At 46.4% G+C, this 18596-nt stretch overlaps 3 protein-coding genes and 1 long non-coding RNA gene across 6 annotated transcripts; 2 read left to right on the forward strand and 2 right to left on the reverse strand.

Annotated features, from left to right (window-relative positions):
- The first annotated feature begins 4019 nt into the window (after positions 1-4019).
- Positions 4020-6301, forward strand: LOC108152904. 2 transcript variants are annotated; one of them, XM_017282549.2, is made up of 2 exons: positions 4020-4537; positions 4613-6301. In XM_017282549.2, exons 1-2 carry the CDS (start codon positions 4081-4083, stop codon positions 6076-6078), a joined length of 1923 nt encoding a protein of 640 aa, XP_017138038.1. In that variant the 5' UTR covers positions 4020-4080; the 3' UTR covers positions 6079-6301. The 2 variants fall into 2 exon arrangements, with proteins under 2 accessions (XP_017138038.1, XP_017138039.1); XM_017282550.2 differs by having other exon boundaries at positions 4640-6301.
- Positions 6076-11522, reverse strand: LOC108152902 (alsin homolog). Its single transcript, XM_017282548.2, has 5 exons — positions 8887-11522; positions 8205-8829; positions 6978-8141; positions 6760-6911; positions 6076-6702 (listed from the first exon to the last, which is right to left on the reverse strand). Exons 1-5 carry the CDS (start codon positions 11240-11242, stop codon positions 6479-6481), a joined length of 4521 nt encoding a protein of 1506 aa, XP_017138037.1. The 5' UTR covers positions 11243-11522; the 3' UTR covers positions 6076-6478.
- A 1916-nt stretch (positions 11523-13438) lies between these two features.
- Positions 13439-13729, reverse strand: LOC117186309. Its single transcript, XR_004471407.1, has 2 exons — positions 13601-13729; positions 13439-13535 (listed from the first exon to the last, which is right to left on the reverse strand). It is a non-coding gene; the product is annotated as an uncharacterized LOC117186309 (long non-coding RNA).
- A 1836-nt stretch (positions 13730-15565) lies between these two features.
- LOC108153783 (probable serine/threonine-protein kinase DDB_G0280111) lies at positions 15566-17621 on the forward strand. Of its 2 annotated transcripts, none has more exons than XM_017283927.2 (3): positions 15566-15717; positions 15785-15937; positions 16001-16644. In XM_017283927.2, exons 1-3 carry the CDS (start codon positions 15645-15647, stop codon positions 16561-16563), a joined length of 789 nt encoding a protein of 262 aa, XP_017139416.1. In that variant the 5' UTR covers positions 15566-15644; the 3' UTR covers positions 16564-16644. The 2 variants fall into 2 exon arrangements, with proteins under 2 accessions (XP_017139416.1, XP_033243911.1); XM_033388020.1 differs by lacking the exon at positions 16001-16644 and adding an exon at positions 17018-17621 and having other exon boundaries at positions 15567-15717.
- Positions 17622-18596: the final 975 nt, after the last annotated feature.

Raw genomic sequence — 18596 nt, forward strand, 5'->3', positions numbered from 1 at the left:
TTATGTACAATACTAGTACAGATGAATGAATGTTTCCAGATTTAGGTTGGGTTGGCGTTTTTTGATCGAAAAGTGAGCTGCAAAGACCACAGAAATTGTAAGTTTTGGGAATTTTGTGGAATTCAAGTGCCGAAATCGAATGTTTGTGTTTGAAAAATGTATAGATACTTGTATATTTTAGGAAATTAGTCACCTCGTCGCATACGAGTACATACTAGTATGTTTTGCGATTACTATGGAGAGGCTTCTGTTTGGGCAAGGTATCTGTACAGTAAATACTTCTTTGACTTAATCAACTTTGTAATTATAATGTTGTAGGAAATGTTATATGTAATTATAATAGGTATTTTCCATTTTGTCTTTAGGAATTCTCTATAAATTTTGACAAAATTGGACATTTATACATATTGAAATCGTGGGAGACACTCGCATTATTCATCTCCATTGGTCGAGAAACTCTCTTCTCTTTGCACACACCACACTCGAATAAATGAAAGGGAAAATTGTGAAATTTTGATGATAATGTTTTTAAATTGGCCGCAAAATGATTCGAATGCATCGTTAGAGCTGTTGACTTTGATTAGCTAGATAAAATATGTCCCCAAGGGAACTTTGTAAAGATAGATATGATGGGGATGTACTCACCTATTATTAAGCTGGATTGGATGGGTTGTTTGTTGGATAAACTCATAGTAAATACGCCTTTTTCCCTTTCCTGTCGTTGATCGAATAAAACGCCAGTAAGCGGAAAAAGACAAATCGACTAGAATTTTGATCTTTGTATATTTTACAATATATTTAGCTGCGAAAACCTCGGACTTTTTTGAACACATGGCACCACGAGGCGGACGGTTTTTTGCTTCAGCGTGTTTAGAAATTGAATTAAATTAATTTGCTTCGATTGATTTATGGACCAATCGGTGCTCTGGAAAACTGTGCCAAGAGGCGGCTGCTGCTGATCATCGCTGCCGTCTAATGATCGAGGGTCTATATGCACATGCCATACGAAAATAGTTTTATTTTTATAACTGTGTGCTGGTTTGGTTTCTTTTTTTATGGACTTCCCCCACATACGCGCTGGGACGGACGATGATGATGAGGATGATGCCTATGCCGATGCCGATGCTGATGCCGATGCTGATGGCATCTGCCAATGCACACAGCTGTCTCCCCATGCCAAATGTACGACCGAGTACGCCAGTGTACTCTTCTCTATAGAATCGTAGATACGTATAGTCTGTATGTATTTATACATATATATGTATCTAAGCAAGGAAGTTGTAAACCACTGGGTTGGGGGATGGGATGCCTATTAAATTGTGATTTGTTTCATGAGGCTGGCAATTAAGAGCAGCATCCACCTACTCCAAAATATTCCCAAGACAAAGGCCGCCAAAATGTGGGAAAATTCGCAAGGAAAATGCATGGCAAAGGGTGGTGGCTGGTGCGAAAGCTGGCCAGCGGCAGCAGAGAGCAGAGAGCAGGGAGCTTGGGCAGTGATTGGATTGGTCTGGTGCGGTGCGGTGCGGTGCGGTGTGGTGTGGTAAGGTGTGGTGCTGGCGGTGGAATAAACAAAAATGACGACATGCCAAATGAAATGGGCAATGCGAAAAGCGCAAAAACTTTCGACAGTTGCCAGCAGAAAGGCAAAGAAAAACGAAAACGAAGCACACACACACGCAACGTGAGAGGGATCGGGAGAGAGAGACTGTCAGAGAGACGGACGTCTACTTGACTATATGGGTATCCTATATGTATAGGATAAATAAATAAAACTGAAAATTATGAAAAACAGGCAGCCGCAGCAGCAGTAGCAACAGCAACAGCAACAGAGGCATTCGCCATAGACACGAGTGGATTTTTGGATTTTTAAATATTTTTAGCCAAAAGCCAAAAACCGAATATTTTGCCAGTCGAGTGGGATATTGGAAAGATGAAAAATTATCAACGCTATGCGTGTGTGTGTGTGTGGTTGTGGGTGAGTGGTTGTGTGCGTGTGTGTGTATTTGTGTGTGTGTGTGTGGGCTAACTTGGCAACAGTTGGAAAATGTACGCCCACTTCCGCCTGGCAGGCCGCCGACTGATCCTGATCCTGTTCCTGTTCCTGTTCCTGTTACCGTTCCTGTCTCTTTGCCTGTTCCAGAGCAGCACTTCAAATATAACATAGATTCGGATTCAAGTTGATTCAATTTAATTTGGATATTAATTTTTGAACTGATAAAAAAAATGTATGCAGGTGGATTTGATCTTTGAATTTATTCTCTTTTTCCGAGCGAATGTACATTTAGTGAAAAGTGAACCGTACACGTTGACGCCACGAGACGCACTGCACCTACGCTCCAAAATTTTGAAAACTCAAAGACATTTCGAAAATTCTATTCACGAAATGAATGGGCGTGCGAGCGAGTCAAATAGAAAGAGAGAGAGAGAAAGAGGGAGCACGCCATACAGAGAGCGAGAGAGAGAAAGGGAGAGGAAGATATATACTCAAGTGCAGGGGAGGCACACGATCTGAGCGAAGGAGCCAGGCAATTTATGCTTTTGCTCAGTGGCAGCAGATGGGCAGCCCCAAGAGCCCCACACCTCGGCAGAGTGCTGCAGCATCTTCCCCATCCGTCCATACATCCATCCATCCATCCACCCACCCACCACCCACGCCACCCTCTGGCATAGAAATTTTTTTCTAAAATCGGACACAAATAAAGGGGGGAAAATTAATTATATGGAGAATGGAAGGAGGAGAATCGATGAGTGCAGTTCAGCATAGCATCAAAGTTCAAGCGGTTTTTCGCACTCGAATGATTGGAGCAGAGGAAGTTCTACGAGTATACTCGTAATTCAACGATCGCGATCGGTTGCTTAGTCTAAACATGGCTGCGGCCACACCCAGTCATCTAGTCAGCATCCAGTCAGCACCTCTCTCCACTCTCCATCCAGAACGATTCCCAGTCCCGATTCCACTCGGTGCCTTAGTCAGGCGGTATACGAGTACGAGTATCTGTCAGTTGGCGAGAGAAAATAAACAACAGAGAGAGGAAAATGCGGGGAAAAAAAGATGAAAACTCGCTTCGAATATGAACATTTTTATTCTCTAAACATTCCTGGATGTTTATGTTTTTGGATGTTCTTTTTTCTTCTGTTTTCCGCTGCCTTCTGCCATTTCGGGGTGGAACTCCATGATGTTTCGGGTGCTCGGGATTGGTATGCTGCTCAAGTGCTGTGCCAGTTGGAAACAAGATTCTAAAAAGATTCTAAAACGCTTAGTTATGACTAGCTTGTTGTGCCCTACTCCTCCTCCTCCTCCTTCCCCGTTCCGTCCGTTTCCATTTACCTTTCTCTCACATTGTAAACATTTCACTTGACGCTCGGTGCTATATTTAACATTTTCGCCTGCGGGAAAAACAGGCAAATAAATAACATAAACCGAAAACCCGAAATGAGATACAGCGGCAGTAACAAAATAAAGTTACCTGCGCCTCAAACTAATTTTATTAGTGGAAAAGTTTACAAAAACGAAGAAAGAAAAGAAATTGGAAAATTCCTAGGTGGCAAAGAACAGAAAAAATAACACGAAACCTCCTTGGGTTCGGCACGGACATGGACTTAAACGTGGTATACGATAACATGGCATGAATGCTGTAAAAAGTGGCAGCCGCCAAGATTGGATCAATATATCATGCCGTTGTATAGGACAATCGGTTCAAAATTAATCAATGGTGAAAAACCATTCTTGATTGAGGATAATTTCATAAATCTCAGTAAGATTTATTTACAATCGGATCTCTACTTAAATTAATAGGCTTCCGAATCTGAAGATAGCTTAATAAAGCGTGTTAAAATGTTTTTAAGGATTTGTTTAACATATTTAGTCATATAGTAGAGGAAAGATCGATAAAAATAGCATATCATATCGTCATTTTTTTATGGTTTTTAGCAACAAAAGTTATAAGTATAAGATCAGGAAAAATTAGTTAAACATACTTGTGAAATTTCCTTGTTATACAAAGATCTGATCTGACAGTTTCAAATTGTTTATTTACATTTACATATCTATACTTATTTTATTTTTAAAATTTTTTAATGGGGGATGTTGAGGAATATGTGGAGTCTGCGGCTCCTACAATTGAGACTGCCATCGACAAAATTTTCACCCGCCTTAAGGTCATTGCCGTAGATGTGGAGAAGGTGCTGCGGGCCAAGGAGCTGCTGACCAGCCTGCAGCGTCGCGAGACGTTCTTCCACCTGCTGGGTCACGACGACGATGGCAGCATTAACTACAATATCAACGAATTGAAACTCATGGAGTCCAGGTTCTCGTATCCGTCCATATCGAGCGGGGATGAAGAGCTTGGTGGCGAGGAGCTGAGCGAGGATCTGTGTGGCGTCTGGCAGTGCCAAGAGGAGGATCGCTGGCATAGCTACTTTTCCGGCTTCCAGGTACTGAGCTCGCGCCATGGTCCCGATTCCAACGAAAATCGCAAGTGCATCCAGCTGTCTAAAACGCTTGGGTGCGATCAGGAACTCAAGACCTTACTTCGTGAGTAGCCTGGGGAAACAGCTGCCCTGCCTCAAAGGTACCCGTACCCGCATGATGGATTTCTACTATTTTTAGGCAATGGCGTTCGGTGCTTTGCCCTAGATCTCTTCGTGGGCACCCAGAGCTCCAATCAGTCACTGGTCGTGCAGCTGCGCGAGGCAGAGATCAGCGTGTCCAAGGAGTACGGCTTCCCAGTCGTATCCACCATTTTGGTGAAGCTCTCGCCGCGCTTTCAGTACTCGGGCTACCTCAACCCACAACAGTATAAAGGCGACAACAGCTGTGTGGAGCTGAAGAAAGGGAACAAGCTGACACTGACTGTCGACCGACTGTTCTCCGACTGCTCCACGCCGTTGATGTTATATGTGAACGCCCGCTTCCTGCTGGGAGATATCGTGGAGTATGACTTCATCCTTATCGGCAATGAGATCCAGTTGGTGGTGCACAGCGTGCATCCAGATCATCTCAACTGCTGTGTAGCCCGTGGAGGAATGCTTGGGTCATATATGCCCGTTTTGTTTCCAAAACGCTGCTCCAAGTTTCGGGTATCGTACGAGGAACTGGAGGATCTTACATTTGCCCACGAGGTAGGAGTCAATGTGGTAGTTTCCAACATCGTTGGCACCGCCAAGTACCTCGATAATCTGGAAAAATGCATGGCTATAATGCAGTGCGAGAACCTGCGTATCTATGCCCGGTTGGTGCTCAACGAGGTCAAGGGATGCGATGGCGAATTAAACTGGGCTACCAAGCGGTATGATGGCTTCCTTGTGGAACTTGCCGAGCCCGAAATAGTTCCCGATGTCATGCAACTGTGTCCAAATGCCGAGTGCTTCTTGCAGTTGGTATACGCGGCCAAGAAGCCGATCATCTTCGATCCCGAGTTGATCTATGAGAAGAAGATTCGCATTGACCCCGCCCACTACTACTACACATTTTACTATCCGGACAAGTACCTGGTCAAAGGCCACAAGACAGAGCAGTCATTCTACTTCAGTTTTCTGCAGAACGCCATCTTCGAGAAGATCCCGCCCGAGGCGCTTTCCAAGGTTCCCTACTGCGATAGATCGCATACTGGCGCTGATGGCTTGGCCCGGGCTGTGGTCAGTGCCGCCATGGAAGTGCATGCTGTGGCAATTGTTGTCATCGGTGTGACGACGCGCATGGTACAGAAGATTGCCCACTTCCGCCCAGAGGCACCCATCATCTTTGTCAGCCACATGCGCTCTGCGGAGGACTACGTGTCGCTATATTACAACGTGACCATGCTCTCGTTCCGCACCAAAAAATTCCACACGCACCGTCAAAACATTTTCCGCAAGGGCGTTTATGCCTTGGCCTATTTGGCCAAACGTAAGATCGCCCGGCAGCATGACCATGTCATCTTGGTGTACAGCAACGAAGAGGGAACCACCTTTCCCGAAAAGTATATTCTCTATAAATTTGACAAATCTCACTTTTCCGAGCACATGTCCGCCTGCATGTTCTCCACGAAGCAAGCTCAGCAAGATTCCAATGAGGATGCGGATGTCGACAACTAAGAGCAGTTAAATTTATATAATTTATTTGTTCTGGTAAATAATCGGAATGTGTTAAGGTGTTTTGCTTAGAATATATGAAACAGATATAGATACACTTTTGTTACACTGATCGACAGGTGATCGAGCGTCCACACACACACACACTGGACTGTACATATATATGCATATGTATATAAATAACATTCGTAAGCCTATGAGGGGTATTTGCACAAGGTTCGTCCAAGAACTACATATATACAGATAATATAACGGGCTCTAATCGTACATCATGTAAAGCCAAACAACTATCAATATTGGCATAAATTGTATGCTCTAAAGCTTCCCATTCGAGACATAACATCTCCGAATTGTAATTATTGATAAGCATTGCCATATATAACATCTTAGCCTCGCCTAGGACTCAGGGCGTATTTTGCAGAGCCTTTAGAGTCACATGCTCGTAGGCAGCCTTTAGGGTAGTGTAGCAATAGCCCGCCATCCCATTCATTTCTGCCTGGAAATTCGGTCCACCCGTCAGGTCGTCCAGCAGGGCTAGCTCCGCACCCAAATGGGGTACGGCTGCACGTAGCATGGTGAGCATGGTGAGCGGTATCATGTTGTCCGCATTGAGCTGGGCGGCATTGGCTGCAAGTAGATACAATGGATACCAACGATGGGCAGCGATCTAGCTAATATGCTCACCTGACATGGCATGCTCATACGCCTCTGTTAGCAGCTGCGTACTGCGCTGTATCACAGTCAACATGTCCTGTGGACTGAACTTCTCCTGCAGTTGCTTCAAGGTCTGCACAGACTCCTCAAACTTGGGGTCCAGCATCACAGTGTGAAGAAAACTGCAATGAAAGATGAATTTGATTGCAGTGGATTCCAAATGTGTGCATTTTTAGGTATACTCTCACCTCTCATGGCCCATCAGGACCACAAGTTCTTGGTCGTTTAGTTTCTCGGCATGATTTAGGTTCTGCCTGTACATCTCGTCCTTGCGGCTGTATTTGTTAGCATACAAAACAAAAAGAGTAGAGTAAATGCCCTCCGAGAGCACCAGCGGATACAGCAGAGTAATGTGGGAGATCACCTCTCTGCTGCCCTCCAAGTGGCAATAGTCCTCTGGCAGCGCTGGAAACATTTTTCGCACGAAGCGGTAAATGCGTCGGGAGATGGATTCCCATTCGCGCATGGCCTGCTTGGCCAGGATTGGTGTGGGTTTGACCTTCCAATAGCCGTAGGAGTAGTGGAAACAGTTGGCAATCCGTTCGTTCAGGGCGTGCAGTGGGTGGTGGCGATCCTTGAAGGCTTGCTCCAGATACACACGAATGGATGCGACATCCTGCTCGGTTAGAGTCGAGGCCATGCCAAAACTGGGCACCTGCTCCAGCATAGCACTCGTCGAGGAGTTGGTCGAGGTTAATGAGCAATCGCTGCCGTTGCTGGTATGCTTGGAAACATTGTTGTTGTTGTTGTTATTGCTGCTCTGTGTCATGCTACCGAAGCTCTCGTTGAGCGTACTAGACTCGTGGCCATCCCCATTGAAGCTGCTGTTCAGAAGACTGCGATCCAGCTGAAAGCTGGCCAAGCTACTTGTGTCCAAATCCCTGGTCGAGTTGTGGCCCATGGAGAGCAGGCTGTCAGCTCGCTGCAGGCCGCTCTGCTTGCTGTTCAGCGCTTCCTGCGAGTGAATGCGGCGCGGGGGAAATCCGAGGAAATCCAGTGCCGAAGCAGCCTCCGCATGCAGCTTGGTCAATGCAGTTGTCGTTGTTCTTGCCTTGGCCACTGGGGATGGCGATTTCTGAGGCAGCGGCAGACTGAGCAAAATATTGTTGAAATAGTTTCCTGGCTTGGACCCCGCCCGTGCCCGCTGCTTGCTCATGTACACGGATATGCAGTTCCAGAGCTGGGCCGTGCTGAGCGAGGGTTTTGCTGGTTTCTTGAGTGTGCTGTCAGACACAGCTGCTAGAGTGGATCCGGAGCTAGTGTTGGCCGTGCAACTGGCCAGATCAGATTCAAAGTTCTGAAACAACGAACGCCACTTGCGATTATGATCCACGACTTTTCGGCCCAGGGAACTAAGCAACGAAGCAAGTTTTACAAAAGATGAACATGCCTCGAACGTGGCCAAGAGGACTCACCTGGGGTATTTCGGAAAGCGTCGGTTCAGCACAAGTTCGCCAGCCTGCACGCGCACCGTCTCCCAGCTGCCGCTGAGCTGACCAAACATCTTGTTGCCAATAAGCTCGTAATTGTCGTCGTTCTCCTCGCTGGACCCCATCGCTGATGCCCCCCCAATGCCCGCATCCCCGCTGGGCATGTAGTACTCTCCACGCCCATTCGGTCCGTGCAGCGAAAGCTCACCTTCGTAGTAGTAGTCGTTCTCGAATATCGCTACCCCACTGCCCACTAGATCGTCGCCGGCAAAGCTGCCCTCGAAGTAGTCACCTCGATTGGTAATGCAGCTTCCGACGCCCACGCGCTTGTTGTCCGCAAACAAGCCCATGTACTTATCGCCGCTGATCAAGTCCTCCATGACGCCATAGCCACAGCGGGTGTTGGCCTGGTACTCTCCCACGTAGATGTAGCGGTTGTTGCGCATCATCCCATGCCCGTGGAAGAGGCCCTCACAGAAGTTGCCCTCATAAATTTCGCTCTCGTGCGAGTCCTTGCAGTGGATCTCGTACAGGCCATGACCGTGGAAGCGGCTGCCCTTGAAATGGCCCACATAGAGACCCGTCGAGGGAATCACCATTTTGCCGTAACCTACACAGAAAATGAGGGATGGTTATAGGTTATACACAAGAATGCCTTGAAACACACCTTCTATTATTCCTTGACTGACTTCACCGCAATATACACTGCCATCGGGATACTCCAGATAGCAGTTGCCATGAAGGACTCCCTTCCTCCAAGTGCCACACGCCTTCACTCTGGCGTACTTCGGATGCTCGCGACTGTACTCGTAGCCCGTGGAGCGGGCACTGGGCACTGGACTGCCCAGAGGTCTCCCTAGAGCGACCACGATGCTCGACTGCAGCTGATCGAGCCACACCTTGCGCATCTCCTTGGAGCGCGTGACTACAAGAAAGCTTTTCTCGGGTGTAGTCAGCCTCAGGCCAGTCTCGCCCTCCGACCACACCCATAATGTGGTCAGCGGATAGGAGTACAGCGATTTTCCTTCCACCTGACAGAGGAAGTCGGAGAAGAGGATGAAGCTGTTGCTGGTCATGCTGAGTACCGAGCTGACCAGCTTGAGGGGAACCAGAGCGGAGGTGAGGATCACCCGTCGCTGGCTGCGTCTGAACTGCACAATGCGTGGGTTGCGATCGTTGCTGTTCCAAAAATCTTTGGTGTTCACAGCCAGCTCCTGGCTAATACAGCATTGCCGCGCGAACTCCGTCCAGGCCAGGCGATGCTCGTTATACTCGGACTGTGTCTTTACCAACAACTCCATGAACTGAATGAACAGTTGGTGGATGCTGAAAGGTTGCTGGAACAGCCGCGTCACATAGCTTTCCTCGTTTAGTTCCGCGAGGGGACTGCTGAGGCCGGCAATCGAGGCCACCGCCTCGCCGAATCCGTTCACCGAGTAAACGTTGCAGAAGGCTTTGGTGTAGCTTTCGAAGAGCTCAATGTATTCCTTATGGTAGCAGATGAAGAGCAAATCGGCAGGCTGGACAAAGTCAGCCCGGTAGAATCCCTCCAAGGAGTGTAGTGTGGCCACCAGCAGACAGAGCATTCGCTCCCAGTTGACCAGCAGCGGGCCAAGAGCGCTGAGGGCGTCCAGCGAGGATTGCTGCTGCCAAATTTGAAGAGTTTGGACGGCCTGGCGGTGCTTGAGCAGCAGCTGGAGCTGCGACTGGAGGTGGCTTAGGTAGTAGTGGTAGTGTCGCTGGAACTGACGTTGATTATGCACAGTATACCCGCCTGAGCACATTAGCAAACGCAACTGGTGGGGCCAGGCCGCACCCAACTGCAGCTGGAGCAGCGTTTGGGCGTAGGTGCTGGACTGCTGCAGGTGTCGCATTGGAGGTGGCGGTTGTAGCGACTGTATTTGTCCAGACGCATTAAGCAGCAAAGTGTGGTAGTCGCCACAGGTGGCCTCCAGTGCAGAGTTTTGTTCCAGGGGTAACGCAGCTGCCTGATCCGCAATGGTAATCTCCTTGGGGGCACTCATATCCTCGCCCAGTTGCGCGTGAGTGTTCAGGCCCCAGTGGTACAGCCTGCCGTCTAGGGTGCGCGCCACCGTGTGCTCCAGCCCCGCTGCAATGCTGCACACACCCATACTGTCCAGTTTCTGCAGACGGGCGACATTGGCTCGTCGGATGTGATCCCCCGTTCCGAGCAGTCCATTGTTGGAGGCTCCGAATGTGAAGAGCTGGGTGTGCAGCAGGGCATATCCCTGATGAAGCAGGTGCCTCGTGTTTGCGGCAAAGCTGCGCACCGAGTTTCCACTGCTCAGCGACTTGACGGACGCGCGATCGTCTTCGGTCTCCTCTTTGCTTGTCAGCGGCAATTGTAGAACATCATCTGCCAGGTTGTAGGGCGCCACCAGCATCACGAAATGCTCATTTCCCGCCGCCAAATCCAGCAGCTCCTGTCCTTCTTCGTAGAGACGCATGTGCCGAGGCTGCAGCTCCGCCTTGAAGACCTCCCCGCAACTGCCCATCACATATGTCTCGCCGCTGGCGCTTACAAAGACCACACCCTGGGCAGAGCAGCAGACACGACGTATTCGGACGCCTTCGTCGATAATCTCTAGGGGATCGAAGCTCAGCGTCTGCCAGGCATGCGGGTGGTGCACGTCCCTATCCAGCCCGAGGCCCGTGATGAGTTGGCGCTGCACCGAACCATTAGCGAGCACCACGAACAGCTCCAGGCTGCCACTGCAGTAGTCTACATCGACAACGTCCGTACGTAGTAGGGTGAGGTCCAGCGAGCTCCTGTTTGTCTGCAACTGAGCCGAGTAGAGGGAGTGGTCTGTTGTCAACAGGAGCACCCCGCCGCGGTCAGCATCGCCTATGCGACAGATCCGCAGCGCGGGCGGTCGTGTCAGTGGCGGCACTCCCTTCCAATGGAGTTGCAGAGCTTTGCCGTCGTGATAGATAATGAAGGATTCGTCATCGCCAGGGGTCACAGCTACCTTCATTGCCTTGTCATTGGCCGCACTGCACATAGTACTCGTCGCTCTTGTTGTTGTTGGATTTGGCCAGGGCCAAAGTTTTGTAACACGACGCAATTGCACGAAATGGTTGGAGGCTATTTACACATGCCACACGCGCATTGGGATTTACTATCCACTCAGTGCATGGCTATCGAACATTCTACGATCGCAATTTGGACGCACCTTGCCTTGCCAGGATCTTTAACAAGAGTTTTCGATGGGATTCCAAATTTCTAATAAGTTTTCATGTTTTTGTGATGGTTTCTTGAGTTTAGTGTGCCCGTGCCCTAGGAATACCAAAATAATACTAAAAATACCAATCAGAATTGGGGGTACTCTGAGCATCCCCAGCAGGGTGACGTCCAGTGATTTCATTTCGGCTTATTTAAGGCTATAGCTAGCATTTTTGTTAATGAAATAGCTTTTCAACAGATACATATACCCAGATACATATATAAACCCAAAAACCATTTATGTGTACATATAACCATAGATAAGAGCTTTTCAATCGAGATTTTAAAAGGAGAAGTAATATTAAATACAATTGATTACTTATTATAATCGTAAATTCATTGTACTATTTTATACAATTTTTCAAACGAAAAAAGAAGAAGGCGAGGTGAAGTCTGCCTGCCACTTGAAATTCATTTTACTGAAATTGCTTTTTGCAGAGAGAGAGAATTGTGGAGGCAATAAGTTTAGCGGCGACGACCTTCACAGAACTTTCAGCTTCCACTTGTGCCTGTCAGAAAGGAAACCCAATCACATAAATCAAAGAAAACAATAAAAAAAACAGGTAAAGAACTTTTTAATGATTTTAACTATTAACCATTAAAGCCTTTAATTTCCATTAATAATCGTATTGATGCGATCCACGAACATCCGAGCCCACCTCCAAAGCGGCGAATGTCAGTACCATCAAGAGCAGAGCCTTTTTATCTGTTAATAGAAAAGAGAAGAATGATTATGATTATCAATTCGGATTCTCAACTCGTACCCAGATAATGGCTGCTTCTATTTAGTGTATTTATTGAGTGCTATTAGCCAGGATGCAGTAACCCGGTTCCAGTACCAGAGGGAGTTGAAATGAATGTTTAACAATTGTGTGTGCGTCCAGCAGCAGCTAACTTTCCTTTTCTGTTTCTTCTTTATTTTGCGTTATACAAACGAGGGGGAACGTAGTGAGTTGCTGCGGACACCGCAACTCTACAGTTATACCCGATACTTAGTCAGTATGGCTCTCCTCCGGCAGACGCCGGTAATCTTAAACGACACGACAAAGAGTGCGTGCGAGAGAGACAGAAAATCAGTCTGAGCGTGACGTCGGGCGCTGCGTAGCCACTGCAATTTGATTTCTTGCTTTTGGCTACAAAAATTATCCGATCTGATCCAGATTCAGCAATCTGATAGATATGGTCGTTATCTATGATTCTGCGTTTTTAGTTTTCTCGAATGTGCAATATTGTGGATGCAACAGATTTTCGTTCTTTGTGGGGGCGGAAGGGGGTGGGGCGAAATTCTGAGATATACGTTTTATAGTGAGATCTAACAGAAGTGCGGATACCAAATTTGGTTACTCTAGCCTTAATAGTCTCTGAGATTTGTGGATGCCCCAGATTTTCGCCCTTTGCGGGGGCGGAAGGGGGTGTGGCGAAATTTGGACACGAAACGGTCAAGGTCCGATATCACAGGAGTGTGGATACCAAATTTGGTTGCTCTGGCTTCTATAGGTTCTGAGATCCTTGAACTCATATTTTGCAATTGGCAAAACCGACCATGAAACCTGTGTGTTAGAGAGAGACAGAGCGAGAAAGAATGAAATTGTTTTCTTGATTCTGGCTATAATAATTATACGATCTGGTTGAGATTTTACACTCTAGAACATATAGTCATCCTTTACGACTCTGCGTTTTTGGTTTTATCGTATCTTTAAAAATATGGATGCCACAGATTTTCGTCCTTTGTGGGGGCGGAAGTGGGCGGGGCGAAGTTTTGAAATATTTTTGTAGCAGTGACATATCACAGATGTCTGGATCCAAAACATCGTTGCTCTAGCTCTTATAGTCTTTGAGCACTAGGCGCTGAAGGGGACGGACGGACAGACGGACAGACAGACAGGGCTCAATCGACCCGGCTATTGATGCTGATCAAGAATATATATACTTTATGGGGTCGGAAACGATTCCTTCTGGACGTTACACACATCCACTTTTACCACAAATCTAATCTACCCCAATACTCATTTTGAGTATCGGGTATAAAAACAACAAACTTGTGGATTTGGATATGGATTTACGGCTGTATCCTGCTGGAGAGAAGCGAAAGATCAGAAACGTTGAAAAGTCTCAGCAGATTTTACATTTCTCTAACCGGTAAGAGTGTGGAGAGTTTTTTTGTTTTATTTTGTTTGCTTGATATAACTTTAGCTTACTAAAAAAAAATCACCTCAAAATTTTGATGTTCCCCAGCCGAGACCTGGGGACTGAATGAATATTTCCGAGAATATTTTCCCTGTCCGGATTTTTTCTATGCTTTTGTTCGATTCCACAGCCTACTATTTCTACATACTTATCCCAGTTTTTATTCCCGGTACTCATTTTTGGGTTTTTCGATATCCAAGACCGAAGTTGGCGAAACGATTCCAATCGTTCAGTCTCCCAACTGCTGCCATTTGATTGGAGTTTGAAGTTTAAATGTGCTCAGTTACACTATAAGCGATATAAGTTAAGGCCATAAGTTAAATTATAGAAAGACAGAGTTGAAGGTGAAAGTAATGTCTAGTCGGACGGGACGGGACGGAATGGGACAGGGATACTAAAAACTCAGAAAATCTGAAAGTCGAAAATTCTTGGTCTGGCGCTTAAGATCAAGAATCTAGTAGCCCCTCCTTTGGCTGGCATAGTCAAAGTCCTTGTTGTCGATGGCCAGGTCGAAGGATGACGATGTCTTGTTAGGTTCGGATCTTGCAAGGGGTGCGGTTTTGTCCTGCTGGGATAGGACTCCGTCTGGCGGGAGGAAACCGGATACAACTCGGTTTGCGGCAAAGCGTAGGGTACATAAGTGAAGGTCTGTGAAGGAAGATATATTTCAAAATATATCCACAATTATATACTTCATTCACTTACGCGCTTTGAAGCTGAATCCCAGTGTTTGAATCGGCGGCGTATGAATGGGGGCAGGACCTAAAAACAAAAGCTGGGCTGGCTGGCTTATGATGACGCGGCGGTAGGCGAAGACCCTAGGATCTAATCCAGAAAGTTATTTTGCGACATGTTCGGTGTATGAACTGGCATGATTAGTGGTAAGGCTTACAGGGATGAAAAGTCATGGCATTACGTTTAGGAATGTTAAGAGGAAGAAGGTTAATTAAACAAAAATTATTGAGAGCGTCAAGATCAGATTGAGGAAATAGCAGGGACTCCGGTTCGGAAAAACATAGCTTGACATCATCAGCATACATTGGGATTTGGGAATAAATTAAGACTTAAGAGGAAGATCATAAATACACAAATTAAACAACAAGGGCCCAAGCTAACTACCATTTCTACGAGTATTGCTCCCAAATATCTACGCCTCCCTTTCGCTGTACAATATCTCTGTCTCCGTCCAAAAGGCTTTCTATTGTCAGGCTTTCTTTTTCGCACTGCATACGGGCTTTAGAGATGGAATCACATCCCGACACGACATTACACCATGTGATTTTTTACATGTTATCTGGTTGGTAGATCGAAGATACCTCGTGTTGGGCTAAATCGTGCTATAAAATCTTCCAACATCCGTAAATTGTTGACTCCGTTATCTCTTTTAAGGAGCAAATATAAAATTCAAAGCCATAGAAATGTATTCCGATCAATGAAAATCCATTTTATAATCTTATATAAACTTTCATAGTTCGGATGTTCAACGTGTTAAAAGGAGTAAAGGAGCAAATTAGATTCGCGATATCCCCATTGCACAGGAGATAGTAGTAATACAAGGAGTAACAGGAGGAGGAGAAGGAGGTGCTGAAAATATTTAAAATAAATACAATTATGAAATTATACGAATAATAAAGGCTTAATAACTATTTACCGAAGACAAAGTTCAAGGCCTCTAATGGCACTTAATGTGTTAATATATTTCAAAATGGCCAGTATATGAATACAAGTTTACCTCTCTTCGAATATGGGCTGGCAAATAGTCCATGACTATCACACAAGTTGGTTTAATTAATCAATGAAATTTAATGCAATTTCCCTCTGACCAATGTGAGCTGGCACATAAATGTGTTCATTTAGTAAATTAATTTAAGAGATGTAATAATGAAAGCTTTTCAACCATAGAATTAAAAATGGTATAAAGTCTACCGCACATAGGATAGACAACTCAGAGGGAAATCCCATCAGTGCGCTGTCAGTCTACAACACATTTGGAAATGAAGGGAATCGTTAGCTGTTGCGTGCTCGTCACTATCCTGGTCATAGCTGCCGATGTGCATGCGTACAGGAGTAAGTTCTGAGAGAAAAGTCAGTAGAATATTAAATATTCATTCAAATATTCCCCTTAATTAAATAGAATTCGGACGCGATTGTCGGGATATTGCGTGTGCTCCGGGAGAGAGATGCATAATCTCTAGAGTTCCCTGCAATGCTCCAGATGAGCTTGAGGAAAATCAATGCGGACAATATCCAGTGTGTGAGGAGGTGGAGCAGAAGCAAATGAGTGCAGGTTCGTACAAAATTAATTTCCATTTTCATCCCTCCGTCACATTCAGGCACTGGTACGTTTCAGATCAGAAGACAAACGCTTTCACGATCGATACCACACAGACCATAGCCAACACTCGCAGTAGCATCACCACACTCACCAGCACGATCAAGAGCACCAACCGCACCCAACCGAACCGATCGAAAATCATTCCGGACAGGGACAATGACTTTGAGCTGCTGAACGATTACGAAAACATAGATTCATCCTCCACTCTTGAACGACAACGACAGGCCAACGTTCTGGTCATTGTGCAAGATGGACCTCAGCAGTCCCAGCTACCAAACAGGGGCCTGGGACAGTATCCGCCCTGCACTATTAGTCCCTATTATCCGTATAACTGTAACTATCCGCTCCGCTCTAACGTGCCTGGCTCCCTCTCTACAGGCATTGGATTGCCCCCCTATCCCCAGACAAGAGCAGCGAATGTTCCCCAATTAGTGCCACCCACCCCACCTTGCTATTACAATTGCTACCCCAGAGGGACTCAGAGTCCCTACGGTCAATATGGGTATCCCCTTGCCCGATCCACCAGGCCCGTCACATCGACCAACAACTATTTGTTTTATCTCTCGCTTGCTGGCTAAACTGGGTCCGTATTTCTATTCTTCTTCTCGCCAGCTCTGCACCGACTTCGGCGTACGCCTCAGTGGTTGCCAGTTCCTCCACCTCCACCTGCACCACGTCCCAGGCTACCACCACCGTATCCCATTCCTGTCCAGCAACCGCGTCAAGCCCTTCCCCAGTCAGCGATTCAACCACTACCTAGGCCTATACAACAGCCTCAGCGTCAGCACCAACTCTATTTCTCAATGGGTCTTACCTATCCATCGTATCTGAACTACGAACGGCGTGCTGTAGGAGGATCGTCATCATATTTCTATAATCCGTCCGTGCCCAGCTACAATTCTTACTATTATAATATAAATCTACCATTTTCGGGCAGTTCCACTTAGGACAATATAAAACTGCGTTATGTTCACTTCCAAAAATGTTTCTCTGACATGTCTCAATTTCTTCTTTTGTTCCTCATTTTACCAGCTTTTCTGGAATACATGGAATCAAAAACAGATCCCGAAAACGAATACAAATCAGAGTCAGAGACATCGCATACATTTCACAACCGTTCAGCTCGGCAAGTCCCATTGCCTAGGCCCATACCAATGCCAATGCCAATACCCGGACCAATGCCAATGCCTCCTCGCCCAGTTCCCATGAATGTTCCAGTTCCCGGCCGGGTATATTATCCTCCGATTCCACAGTCTCAGTATATGGGGCAACCCATGAACATTGCAGGACCAGTGCCCATGATGCCAATGATTCCGCAGAATGGTGCCGGAGCGGTGGGGACGGGTGGTACTAACATAATCGTTGAACCGTTAATCATTCTGCCAATGGGCATGGGGACGTCACCTGGCGTGGGAATCAATGGGAACCAATATTATGGGCCTGGCGGCGCTTATCCAACCTATAATCCTTATAACACCTACACCACATCTCGACCCTATTATGACTACAACAATTATAACAATAACAACTACAATAATTACAATAACTATACAAATACTGGCAACAACAATTATAATGATTACAATGCATATGGTTAGAAATTGTACTCGGCTTGGCCAACTTGCAACAAATAATAATAAACCAAGTAATATCGTTGGTAAAAATATTTAATTACATTTGTTAAGCTGTCTTTAGGAATGTCATTTGGAAAATTATGAAGTTGTATTATTTCTTGTTTTTTAGGTGTCGCACTGGAACGTAGGAAACGTGAAGCCGACCAAGAGGGTGTTGGGTATGGAATGGGTGGTAGTGGAATGGGAAAAGGCAATGTAAATGGGGGCGGTAATAATGGTGGAAATGGAATGGGTGCACGTGGACAAAACGGTAACGGAATGGGTGGTAATCAAATGGGCGGAGGAAACGGAATGAACGGAATGGGGGGACCAAATAGAATGGGAGGCCCAAATGGAATTGGTGGTGGTAATAACGGCGGTGGGAACGGAATGAACGGATTGGGTGGACCTAATAGAATGGGAGGACCAAATGGAATGGGTGGTAGTAACAACGGTGGAGGAAACGGAATGAATGGAATGGGTGGGCGGGGGGGATATGGTAATGGCATGGGGAACAATGGAATGGGCAACAACGGTATGGGACCCGGAGGAATGGGTGGGCCAAATAGAATGGGAGGACAAATAGGAGTGGGTGGTGGATATAATGGTGGTAATAATGGTGGAGGAAACGGAATGAATGGAATGGGTGAGAGAGGGGGAAATGGAAATGGTATGGGTAACAATGGGATGGGCAACAACGGTATGGGATCCGGAGGAATGGGTGGGCCAAATAGAATGGGTGGACCAATTGGAATGGGTGGTGGATATAATGGTGGTAATAACCAGAATGGCAATGGTATGGGTCCTGGTAACTGGCGGGGTAATTATAATGGTAATACCGGAACGGGCACCAATGGAAATGATGGACAAGGATATCGTCGAAATGGAGGAACTTCAAACCAAAGCTACACCTACACCAGCACGCTAGCAACTTCAAATATATAAAAAACAATGTACGTATGTGGAAGCAGTCCGGAAAAAGACATTTTTTTTGGCAT

The sequence above is a fragment of the Drosophila miranda genome, chromosome XR (genome assembly GCF_003369915.1).
Source record: "Drosophila miranda strain MSH22 chromosome XR, D.miranda_PacBio2.1, whole genome shotgun sequence".
Taxonomy (NCBI): domain Eukaryota; kingdom Metazoa; phylum Arthropoda; class Insecta; order Diptera; family Drosophilidae; genus Drosophila; species Drosophila miranda.

Excerpts from the sequence above, each read along its gene's own strand:
- LOC108152904 (XM_017282549.2), top strand. The coding sequence starts at position 4,081 with ATGGGGGATGTTGAGGAATATGTGGAGTCTGCGGCTCCTACAATTGAG. Across the intron at positions 4,538-4,612 it reads GGAACTCAAGACCTTACTTC|GCAATGGCGTTCGGTGCTTT; the intron begins GTGAGTAGCCTG and ends TACTATTTTTAG.
- LOC108152902 (XM_017282548.2), bottom strand. The coding sequence starts at position 11,242 with ATGTGCAGTGCGGCCAATGACAAGGCAATGAAGGTAGCTGTGACCCCT. Across the intron at positions 6,912-6,977 it reads GTCCTGATGGGCCATGAGAG|TTTTCTTCACACTGTGATGC; the intron begins GTGAGAGTATAC and ends CTTTCATTGCAG. Across the intron at positions 6,703-6,759 it reads GTATGAGCATGCCATGTCAG|CCAATGCCGCCCAGCTCAAT; the intron begins GTGAGCATATTA and ends ATCTACTTGCAG.
- LOC108153783 (XM_033388020.1), top strand. The coding sequence starts at position 15,645 with ATGAAGGGAATCGTTAGCTGTTGCGTGCTCGTCACTATCCTGGTCATA. Across the intron at positions 15,718-15,784 it reads CGATGTGCATGCGTACAGGA|AATTCGGACGCGATTGTCGG; the intron begins GTAAGTTCTGAG and ends TTAATTAAATAG. Across the intron at positions 15,938-17,017 it reads GCAGAAGCAAATGAGTGCAG|CTTTTCTGGAATACATGGAA; the intron begins GTTCGTACAAAA and ends TCATTTTACCAG.